General features: G+C 42.9%; 1 protein-coding gene across 7 annotated transcripts in view; it reads right to left on the bottom strand.

The window, feature by feature from the left end:
• The window catches only part of ETV6 (ETS variant transcription factor 6), a 173,078-nt gene that overhangs the window by 48,486 nt on the left and 111,990 nt on the right, over positions 1–12,602 (bottom strand). For all 7 annotated transcript variants that reach the window (XM_069228008.1, XM_069228011.1, XM_069228009.1 and 4 more), the window contains one exon: positions 5,021–5,572. In XM_069228008.1, coding sequence (XP_069084109.1) covers positions 5,021–5,572 — 552 coding nt within the window. The remainder of the gene's footprint in view (positions 1–5,020; positions 5,573–12,602) is intronic.

Genomic DNA, 12,602 nt, shown 5'->3' with positions numbered 1-12,602 from the left:
AAAGCACTTATTGTATAATCATGAATTCTTGTTAGGCAGCTATAAATACCATGTGGCTGCTCCATCCCGGCTTTCATTCGTAAATGAATCATTGTCTCAAGGAATCCTTGCTAATAGGTTGAAACAGGACCAGATCACACATATCCTCAGAAAGCCTAATGCAGCACTAGAACAACGAGAGTACTAGAGACCTGTTTCCAGTCTACCTTGGCTTGGGAAAGCCATTGAAAAATGCATGAATCTCCATATGAACAATTATATAACTCGCAAAACCTTAACAATCTAGCTTTAGAGAAGGCACAGCATGCAAATGGTAACGCTGGAAGATATCCATCACATACCAGATGAAGGGGAGGCCTGCCTATTGATCTTGCTCGACGTATTGGTGACTTTAACACACTTTAGCATGCTATACGTCTAGAGATGATGGAAACTAGAATGAGGCTCAGGGACTCTGACTAAATTGGCAGTCGGGTGAGAATGGTGTGTGAGTAGAGTATTAGAAAGAGATGTCCATGCATAAGAGATGTAAGCTAATACTGCAAGGGCCACAGGTGTCCGTGGAGGAGGGCGGGTGCATGTGAATCTACAGCACTACATGCCACGAGCACATGATTACAGGGTAAGTAACATAATCTGTTTGATGGCATGTGTGGTTGCAGATACAGATGCCCCGCATAGGCTGTAAAGCAGTGCCCTCCAAAAGTGGTGGCTAGCCCATGGGTGTTGCAGTTGTAAAAGAGTACGAAGCACGGCTTGTCCAACATTTGCTTGCTGTCGTGCTAGTACATGCACACAACAGTGTTTAGTAAAGGTGTGCGCATTTGACCATGTGGCTGCTTTGCAAATGTCAGCTACTAGTATATTACTCTGGAAAGCCATTGATGCACTTATTTTACGAGTTGAGTGTGCTCTAGGAGGTGTGGGTCGAACTCTTTTAGCGTTAGCATAGAACGTTTGTATACATTTAATTATCCATCTTGAAATACCTGCTTCAGATATAGCTTTCCCCTATTGTGGAGGTGAGAAAGCAACTAAGAGTTGTTTAGTTTTGCAAAAAATATTAGTACTATCAAAATATGGCACATTAATGCTCTTACCATCTAACATGTGTAGAACTCTTTCTGCAAATGAATATGGTTGCGGGAAGAAAACCGGTAATTCAATTGATTGGATTAGGTGGAATGTGGAAACAACCTTTGGAGGAGATTTTGGGTTGGTACAGAGGACCATCCTGTCCTTATGTATGTGGAAAAAAGGTTCCTCCAAAGTTAATGCCTGAAGCTCACTCACACGTCTTAGTGAAGTGATTGGTACTGGAAATGCTGCTTTCCATGACAAAATTTGGATTCCATAGTTATGCAAAGGCTCAAATGCTGGTCCCATAAGTCTAGTAAGTACAAAGTTAAGGTCCCATATTGGTGCTGGAGGCACCCTAGGTGGAATTACTCTTTTGAGACCTACCATAAATGCCTTAATTATAAGGTATTTTGAACAACGTTAGGTGTTGCCTATTTTGCAGATTTGCTGCCACTGCTGTAAGGTGTAATCGTATTCAGGTCTACGGTAACCCACAAGTTTGCAAATGGAGTAAATAACAAACATTATTTTGAACAGTTGCTTTAAAAGGATCAATTTGTTTGTTTTGACAATAAAAAATGAACCTTTACCATTTAGCAGCATAGCATGCTCTAATTGGAGGTTTACATGCTATCTTGCATTCTGGAGGTAGTTTTAAGTATCCAAACTATGACCTCAGGAGCCAAATCACAAGATTGAGTTATTTGGGATTTGGGTGCCTGATTTCTCCATGGGTGAGTGAGAAGGTCTGGGTGTAGGGTAAGCTTCTCTTTGTGAACTACTGATAGTTCTAGTAGTGTTGTAAACCATGCCTGGCATACCCATGTGGGGGCTACTAAAATAAGGGTGGGAGAAGTCTGCCTGAGCTCTGAGCTTCCTCACCACAAATGGAAGAAGAGTGAGAGGGGGAAAAAGCGCAGGCAAAAATCCATGACCAGCTCATCCATAGAGCACTGCCTTTGGATAGTGGGTTTGGAGGCGAAGTTTGGGCATTTTGAGTTGTTTGCTGTTGCGAACAGATCTATGCGCTTCATTACGACTTTGGCGGTCATTTTCTAGGACTGCCAAAGCTGCTGCAGGCAAAAGACCACCAGTTCTGGAGGTCTTTTACCTGCCATATTAGGAGTATTACGCTGTTTTCGCCCTCTGGCCCAGCGGAACACTCACCACAACATTGACGCCGGCTCATAATTGAGTCGGCTGCAATGTTGTGGTGCGTTGGGTGCGACAGCACCTATCGTGCATTTCATTGCCTGTAAATGCATGATGGGGCTGTGTGTGGGGGCCCCTGCACTGCCCATGCCCAGGACTCTTAATGAGGGCCTATGTCTGGAAACCCCCACCAATAGAAATCTGTTGTGTTTAACTAACAGATGAATGTGATGCCGAATTGCCCAACGCCAGATTGTCTGAGATAGGTGAAACAACTGTAGAGAGTGTGTCCCCTCCCCCTGCTCCTGCAAATAAAACATGGCTGTTGTGTTGTCCGACTGGACCAAGACAATTTTGCCTTGTAGATGAACCAGAAAAGCTTTGAGTGCTAGATGAATGGCTTGAAGTGCCAAGTAATTGATGTGTAGAGCCTCGGTGCTTGGTGTCCCACAACCCTTGTAATGAGAGGTTGAGTAGGGGAGCACCCCAACCTGTGAGAGATGCACCCACTGTAGGAGTGATATGGGGAACAAGGTCTAGAAACTGCTGCCCTTTTGTCAGATTTTGCATAAACCATCATTGCAGAGAGTAGTGAGTGCGGCTGTCTACCAACACTAGATCTTGTAGCTGACCCTGTGATAAAGACCATTGACTTGCCGGACACTCCTGCAGTGGACACATGTGTAGCCATGCATGTGGCACTATTGCAATACAAGATGCCATCATACCTAGAATTCTCTAAACTGTTCTTACTGGTATCTGTTGGTTGGGGTATATCTGTTGCAACAGGGTTGCTATATTTTGAATCCTGGGTGCATTTAGGTAGGCTACCCTAAGTGAGCTTTTAGAACAGCTCCTAGATATGGCTGTATTTGAGATGGTTGAAGGTGGGATTTTTGTATGCTGATGGTATATCATAGCTGTTGAAGTGGATGAAGCGTTGTTTGGGTATGCTGTTTGAATTGCTGGAGTGAAATGGGCTTTATGAGCCAATCGTTCAGATACGGGACGATATGAATACTTTGTCTGCGTAGAAGTGCTGCAACTACTGCTGGGCATTTTGTGAAGAAATGAGGTGCAGTTGTTACTCCAAAAGGGAATACTTTGAACTGATAATGCTTTCCTTGTATGACGCATCTGAGGTATTTTCTGTGTGCTGGAAGTATTGGGATCTGGAAATATGCATCCTTTAGATATAGTGTAGACATGAAGTCTCCTTGCTGCAATAGGGGTATTACATCTTGGAGAGTCACCATATGAAAGTGCTCTGATAGGATGTAGTGATTTAATGGTCTGAGATCTAGAATTGGTCGAAGTGAACAGTCCTTTTTTGGGAATAAGGAAGTACAGTGAATATATTCCTGTTCCTCTCTGATGAATAGGTACTAGTTCTATTGTTCCTTTCTGAAAGAGAGCCTGTACTTCCTGATTTAACAGTGGTAAATGTTCTACAGAGAGTTTGTGTTTTCGGGGTGGGATGTTTGGAGGTGTGTTTATGAGCTCCGGGCAATAACCATGTTTGATAATATCCAACATCCACTGGTCTGTTGTTATTTTTTGCAAATTTGGAAATAACAGTTGTAGGCACCCCCTGTCAGGTTTTGAATGATAGGGGGAATGCAAAGAGTCACTGCTTTAATGTGGAAGGGAGTCGCACAAGTGGAAACACCCTTTCCTCAGCCTTTTGAATTGCTTCCCCTATATGTGCCTCTATAAAATCCTGTAGAAGGGGATGCTGAATGGTGTTGTCTGAAAGAGGTAGAGGGATCTGGTGCTGGCTGTTTATTGCTTTACTTGTAAGTGTTTGGTCTACTTCAGGGCCAAAAACATGTTGCTGGTCAAAATGGGCATTTAGCAGTGTCTGCTGTACCTCAGGTTTAAAATCTGATATAAGCAACCAGGTACGTCTGCATAATAGTACGCTAGTGTTTATCCCACTAGCAGCTGTATCTGATGCATCGAGAGCACATCTTATAGAATTATTTGAAATTAACATGCGCTCTTGCACAAGCTGTTTTTTCTGAATTCCTGTGGGAGATGTTGAATAAGGTCTTTCATTTCATCACAGTGAGCTCGATCACATCTTGCTAACAGTCCTTGGGTATTAGCAATTCTCCACTGATTAGTGGCCTGAACCCCACCCTTTTGCCTGATGCGTCAATCAATTTAGATTCCTTATCTGGAGGAGGTGCATCTGCTTTGGTTTTTGGATTAGCTTGTTTACGAGCATTTGACACCACCAAAGAGTCTAGTGGAAAAACACCTCTAATATAAGCAGGATCAGCAGGAGCATATATTATTTTATATATATATATATATATATATACACACACACATACATACATATATATATCTCAAACCAATATTCAAACCAGCCCCATTACAACTCATGTCATTAGTTTCAGAGTTCCTGTTTATTTTTGCATCTACAAAACACCCCAATCTCACCTCCATGCCCTGCTCGTTATAGGTTAGCCACTTGCTGAGGGCTAGTTGCGGTTTGTCTTTATTGAAGTAATATTCTCTTGTTGGTTGGCCTATGTATCTGACATTTCATATAAAGTGCTCCATTACCATTTGGTGCAGCAGCACTATACAAAAAAAAATCTTAATAAATAACTCTATCCTCTAAGAAAGCCAGAAGTGTAAGAAAACAAGTACTGCTGACGGGAATAAAGATTCAAGGAAAGAAAACGCATATCAGCAGGTTGGCTCATCCACTCATTCAAATTCCTTAGGAAAGAAAATGCAAATATAAGCTTGTGTTGTCAACAAAAAGCCCCATTACCTGCTATCCTGCCTATAGGCAGGGAGTGTTCTTCCGGAGGTGAGACGGACACCATGATATGGTTCATGTATGCCAACTCTTCCCGATGGGAGAGATTAATGGGTTTCCCTTCCCTGAGCATTCCATCCTCAGAGATCCTAGAGTGCTTGAAATCCACTGGGTGTCGAGTGTTCATGATAAGAGGGTGCATGATGGGGCTTGGCATGAGCTGGATCACTCTAGGGTTTTCCTGCCGGGGGCTGGGCACTTTCCCATGGTCCAATGAAGTTGGTGGGCCGTGGCTGTTCTCCATGGGGGAGACAGCAAGCGGATAAGATTCCTGTGAATGGTGGTTGTTTTCCATGTGTAGCCGGGCACCAGATAGTCTCTCTGCTGGCGAGAGGCGCCGGATAGTGTTGTCCATGGGAGACCTCTGAGGTTGTGACTCAGGATCTGGTGAAGGCCGGTGATTGTTTGTTATGGGGGACCGAGAGCGGTGCAACAGCTCAATGGTTGGAGGATTGTTGGGGATTTTATCAGCTGACGGCCTTGAAAGCCTTGGAGAAAAATTATCTGTAAATAAATGAAAAAAAACATTATTCCACTAATATATGCCCTCTGAGGATGAAGGGGTGAATTTAAGTATCTATATCACACCCACTTCCAAATTAATGCAGTAGAATATAATTTCCACTCTTTGGTTCCATTTTCAAATTAAATCACGTCAATGACACAACTTCGTGTTCAGGTCAATAGTTTGATCCATAGTTTTCTAAAGGGACTTATACTGTATACTACACTTTCAAGTATTGAATATAAATAATATTTCATTAATCAAAAACAACACTTCAAAGTTTCAAACACTGCACAATTTTTTTTAACTAAAACAATTTAGATACATTTTTATTCTAACGCTGGTAAATATGAACTATTTTACTCAAGTATACTGTACATGTAACTCTGTGCCAATGTTGATAGTGTGGAGCGTCTACTGTGAGACATGTCCACTGATGTCCTCCTAATTCTAGGCGGTGGAAACCTTCCCCATAGCCAACAAGAAAATAAAGAAATTTAACAAGATGAGGGTAACCTCCTCTGAAAATGTTTTAGCATAGTGGCCAATCCCTGTGCCAGAGAATAAAATAGCACATGATTTGCTGTTTTCCATTCAATCCTCTCCTCTCTAACACATCTGTCTCCTTAATCACTACCACTCCAATATCGTCAGGTCCACTGCTTCAATGTTCAATTATTTTGTAAATAACCTTTTGACCAGAAGTTCTTAACTTTTTGACTTGTGTGGAACCCTCCTGAATCATTACTGGAATCCATCCCCCACCCCATCCCCCACACAGAGTCATAATCAGAAGTCGGGCAACCCGGCAAAAGCAATTTCTAGGATTTGAACTTCAAAACAATGCACAAGAATCCAGACATAAGTATATATAAAACAAAAGACAATTTTATTTAGTTCACAAAAATAGAAAATATAATTCTAATGGGAATGATGGGATACGATAAACACTAGCATATCACTTTGCCTTTCTTGCTCACAGCGTATGCTCTCTTTTTGCAAGCGCTTCAATTAAGGCCATCGATTGTCCATACTATATTCTGGATGCTGTACTTGCTGTGCTCCAATGAATCAAGCTACAGATGCTAACTTAATATTTAGTCTTCAATTTCAAATTCCTTCCCATTTACAGAACGTTTTAAGATTTTCAGTTTTACATTTTGCTCCAGAGTATATACTTTTAGAATCTTCTAATATTATTTAATTTTCTAAACAGATGTGGACCCACTGAGTAGGCAGCAGGACCACTGGTTAAGAACCACTGCTTTAGAACCTCTGTGCAATTAAGGGAAGATTGATGAGCCCGGACTTGACGAAATAAGTCAAATGGAAAATTTCAGAGACGGTGGTGCAATGGAGCAGAGAACACTATGTTCATCCAGCTTCAAGAATGATAAGGACCAATGTTGGTACTCTCTTTATGAATCTTAGAAGGGTGAAAGGCTGAGAAGGTCTTATCCAGATTTAGACATATGGACCGTGTATTACCACGGTAATCACTTATCTCACTAAGCTATGTTACACGCCCAACTAAGCTCCAAACACGAATCTCTGGAAAAGCAATTACAAAGTCACTCCTTGGTACAAAGGGCACATTAATAAAAGAGGCTGGTAGTGTGCATTTTTTGGTTTGATTCCAATTAGTTTACTGGAGGATAAAAGCTGAGGAAATGTCTCTGAGATGCTCAGCAGTGAACACTTGACTTGAACAGATAGTGACCGAGGAATGGAGACTCTAGGTGGAACCAGGTGAAGTTCTCATGGAGGTGAGGTTTCACAATCCTCATTCACAAAGACTCCAGCTGTGACATCACATCTACCGTAATAATGTGTTGGTTAAGTTCGCGGTGCCTCCCATCAGAAGCAAGGAAGTGTATCATGTAGGTCACCACAAACTTCTCAGATCTTATTCCTACCTTCCTTTTCCTGCCCATTCACTCACAAGCTGATCTATACTACTGGAATGTTTAATGCACGTCTGGGGTTCCCCACATGGGAGCAGAGCTTCACGGCCGTGGTGCTCACCAAAACCGCTTTTCAATTTACATTAAGCTGTTATATCGGTCTGCAACCTGTATGACTTGTGCTTCAGGTTTAGTCTCCAAATCAATAACTGGACGTTCCTTTGGAGGAAAAACTAGACATACCTCATTGTGAGAATTCTGAGTCGCGTACAAACGGGAATCTGCACCTTAATTATAATTTGTGTGGGAGAATACTTTTTCCACTGTATAGCAGGTGAAACTTGATGGGATTTGTGTGGTGAAACTACCACACGTTTGAAATGATTGAAAATATGTGATATTACCACAGTATCCCCAATTCTGGGGTGCAGAACTCAGAATGGAGTTGTAGAAAGGCACACATTTAATACTGCACATTATTACTGTATCAGTATTTACATATTACTGTACCCAATAACGAGGCATGTAATAAATACCAACGTTTTCACAGTCACAGAATTTTACAGTGACTAGCAATATCCTTCTGATATTGGTGAGGGGACACGCGTCTCCACATATTTCTTTTAATAGGGCCGACTGGGGCCCTATGGATATTTGAGAGCTTCCTGTTAGATGAAGTCATGAAACTGCAAACTGCAACACTACATAAACATATGGTGACCCATTCACGAGGGCAAATTCAGTCGTAAATATTCTCTCACTACCAAATTTACCTCTTTTACACCTACCAATAATTCACAAAGGGATTCCTGCCAAAGCATAAATCTAATTACAGATATGGAGAGCTCCACACCCATACATCCCACTCAACGGGTGGGAAAATGGCCGACGTGTTGCTTGGAAGTTTGGGAATGCGCAAACTCTTACATCTGGGGGAATTTCGAAACTCCAAACCATCCCCTTCCCACCCTAGAAAGGGTCACAAATGTACTCCCGCACATGGGTGGCATTAATATCTTTCCTGGGTGGAAAGGAAAATGGATCATCCTCAGATTTGCTGATGAGGGAAGGGCTTTCTCCAAGGGGTAAATACTCCTCTCCTTAGATACCCTCAACAAATGTGCATCTGCACAGGAGAATCCGATTCCTTTTGTGCAGAGATCATTACTGTGGAGAAATCCAAACAGTGGGAAGAGGATCTGGCCTGGAAAGTCACATGCCCTATCCAACAGGACATGTGGAAGCCTGTGCCTGGCTCAGCTTTCTAGGAGTACTCCTGGGAAAGCCTGTGAATAGGAAAAAGTAGGAAAAATATTTTCTGAGGTGAAGATCTCAGCACGTATTGTCCCACTTATTTCATGAATCTGTGTTGTAGGCTCAGTAATGGAATGTATACCACATTCCATCATTGCGTCACTGAGAATGTTACAGAGTATTCAAGGCTTGGTCACTTGAATTCTGGGTGGTGTGGGGACACCACTCCGACAGGTTGTTGCCAAATATAAACCCCTTTACACCAAGGAGTGTTTGTTTCATCACTTCAATTGGCCCGGAATCTAATAAATAGGGGCCACGGCACCAGATTATCAAGTGTTCCACAATGACCAGAAATCTGCGATCTACGATGGAGTGTGCAGTTACAGTTAAATGAGCACAGTTGTATACATATACCACATCTCTCCACAAAAATAAAATAGAGTCAATATATGGCAATGAATATTGTCATTGGAAATTAGAACTGCTTGGGTGTTCTGTAATATATGCCTGCATCTCCCTAATGAGGACAACATTGTTGTTTGTCTTGATGAGCGTTTGTGTCTTCTTCCAGTTGTTGATAGGCTGGTATTTTGTGCTCCTGCTCTCGGCTTCTCTGGTTTGCTGAGGTATAGCATTTGCCCTTGTGGCATTTGCCAAATCACCTTGTGCGTCAACACCTGAAAAGCTGCTTTCCACTCCCAATTCCTCGCTGTGAGGTACAGACTATCCTTTGTAGCTTCACTCCAGAGGTAGACAGCCTGACTGATTAGATCTGACATTCAATGTCATAGATTGCTGGGAGTTGTTTCCCTCTCCAGAGAAACCTTTAACTCCAGCAGATACGTTTATCAGGAGCATGAGTCCTTCAAACAGCATAATGAATCAATGCTGCATCTCATGCATTCTACCACCCCCACGTAATAATATTATCAAAAGACGGAGCTAGGCGTGAATATTCTTTCCATGGCTATTGCTTTATAGAATCATGTGAAAACACCACACATAGGGGCCAGATGTACGAAAATGCGATTTTACATTTCTTAAATAGCGACTTCATAGAAATCACTGTTTATGAAATGCAAAATGCAATGTACTAAGATACTGATTTCCTAATAGCGATTCCTACAAAGTAGGAATCGCTTTTAGAAGGTAGCTATTAAGAAATCCCATTGCATGAGCCAAAGGGCCAGTTTTGCATTTCCTAAATAGTAATTTACTATTAGAAAATCGCTATTTAAGAAATGCTAAACACAGTGGGGGCTTGTGGGAGGGAAAAGGGGCGGGGCGGCACGTGGCGGGGAGAGGAATAAAATAAAATCATATTTTTTTTTTAAAAACGTAATGCAGTGCTGCACCGCTATTCCGTCCTCGAGAGCAGGCACAGGCTCCCTGCCCTGAGGCCAATCCTGACGCTGCTCAGAGCAGTGTCAGGATTGGCTGCGAGCGCCCAGCCAGGGTGCTCCCAGGCAGACTGGGAGCCTGTGCTGGTTCTCTCCAGCCCGGCAACACAGTGCCGGGCTGGAGACCCTACTGCTCATGTGTGTTTAGCTGACCCGAGACAGCTGAACAAACACACATGCATTCTTGAGGGGAGTGCAAAGTGCACCCCCCTTATCCTCATCACAGTTTGTGGCCCTGCCTCTTTTAATCTAAAACGATAATAAACATAGTTTATTATCGTTTTGTATTAAAGGGTTTGCAGCTACTGGCGGGGGGGCGACGGCCCTGATGGAGGAGCCGTCCCTGGCTAAACCAAGGATTGCAATCGGCAAAAGGCCCCCCTTGGTGCACCCCAAAAATTGGGGTGCACCTGTAGAGCCCACATATGCCTAAGGGGCATGTGTGTGCTCTATTGCAATTTAAAAAAAAAAAAAAACTTTTGGGTGATTTTTTTAAATTGCACCTGGTTACCATTGACTTCAAGCCGATGGTAATTGCATCTCCTAAATGCCCAAGTCGAATTTAGGAAATGCATGGTACATTAGAATAGGAAATCTCTATTTATGATTTTCTATTTTGGGAATCAAAAAATTTTGATTTCTACAGGGGTAGAAATCGTAATTTGCGATTCCTTAAATGGCTGTGTACATAAGAAAATCCCAGTTTGCATTTCTTAATAGCCCGAAATAGTGATTTGGACCATTAAGAAATACAAACAGTCTTTGCACATCTGGCCCATAGAGTCTGGTGTGTTCTCAGTGTTCGATTCTATGTGCCCGTCTTCTTCCACATTACTAACTTTCAATCCCGATCCATTTCGACACTTGCACGTCTTCATGTACACCTTCTTTAAAAAAGTTAGCAAAAGAGGTAAATGTACACCATCATCCATCCTCCTCTCTCCATGGTGTTCCTACAGTGTTAAGCCAAAGTGGTGCACCTGCTTTATCTCAGGTCCCTCTTCCGTGCAGTGCTCTTCAAAATCTTCTCTCTCCTGAGCAACAATCAAACTCCAGGACTGTGCACTTGGCTGCATAGAATCCTAGATGAAAATCCAAGGCCACTTTCTTTTGAATATTTTATTTTTTTCGGATCACTGGGCATTTAAACTCAGTGGTTGTTCTTTGCTCCTCTGCAAACAAGGAGAATTTGGCAACCAAGTCGACCTGAACGTAGCTGACGATGCATGGAAGAGCAATGGCCCCCAGTCCACTCGCCTCCAATCCTGCTTCCACCACACACAATGCGAACTCTTTGTTGCTCTCAGCCGCAGTTGTGCATCCGGTTCACCACACTGGTTCACATCTGGAAGTGACTTATCCTGATATGAGCCTCCCTTACGCTGCTTTCTGAGTGCTGCTGCAGCAACAGTTCGGCTTGGAGGGCAAACATTTACATGGGTCACTCAAAAATGGATGAGCCTATTTCCAGCAAAAATGCAAAAAAATCCTATTGCAAATCCAAAGCCAAAACTTCAATGTTGCCAGTCAATTGCTTGAAAAAGGGGGCACGAGAAGGAATCCTGCGCGGTCACGGAACAACAGAAAACGTCATTGTGTAAAAGCGCATGTGATCCCTTTGTCTGCAGAGCTTGCTTTGCCCTGTCTAGAGATGCAAGTAAGAGCTTAGAGCTAGGACCAGAAGACTGAATGCTTCTGAAAATACTGCACACATTTACGGATATCTGAATTCAAATTTAGCCTGGCAGTATTTGAAGTTTTATCCTTAACCATACATTTTAAAGAGCTCCTTTGCAGTCAAATGCATACGTTAAGAAGCCAAAATTAGTAGCGCCCTGAACCTGTCATCCAATCAGAAAGGAGGAACTGTTCATGGTCTTCTCAGCGTTCTGGTAAAGCGCCTTTGCACCTGGCAGGTGTCAATGCAATGTTGATTGGCGAGAGCCAGAGGTGTGTCCTTCTCAACACGTACATTTGTTTGATTTAATGTTCACAAAACTCCAACTGTCAGATTCTTTGCAAGAACAGGTGTTGCAGGCGTGTCACTTGCTTTGTTGCCAACAAGCTCAAGTTGAGGCTGACAGGCCCAGATCTTGCTGAAACTTGCTAACAATTGTCATACTGGGCAGACCGGGCGGCAAAGGATCCTGGTGAACTCCTTCTGACTCCAAGTCACTGGCTGCCCCTGTGGTGCTCTGACAAGGTACCAGGATATAATACGAGAAACAGAAAAACACAGGGTCCACGCCCTCTCACTCGTACCACCTCCCGCTATGCCTTGCGTGGGGAAAGAAGTCTGAAGTGCACTGGAGCACAACTTGAAAAATGACAAAGGTTATTTTTAGCTATAATAACTGTCCTTATCCAGCAAGGAGTTTGGCAGCTGGAGAGGCACTTGGCAGCTTTGCAAGGTGAGAACAAGTTCCTTTCCTTCGGAAAGGCCTCATCCGAGACAATGTCCGCATGGA

The sequence above is a fragment of the Pleurodeles waltl genome, chromosome 4_1, assembly GCF_031143425.1.
Source record: "Pleurodeles waltl isolate 20211129_DDA chromosome 4_1, aPleWal1.hap1.20221129, whole genome shotgun sequence".
NCBI classification, from domain to species: domain Eukaryota; kingdom Metazoa; phylum Chordata; class Amphibia; order Caudata; family Salamandridae; genus Pleurodeles; species Pleurodeles waltl.
The sequence above is the reverse complement of the archived record's forward strand: the minus strand, read 5'-3'. Positions and strand labels throughout refer to the sequence as shown.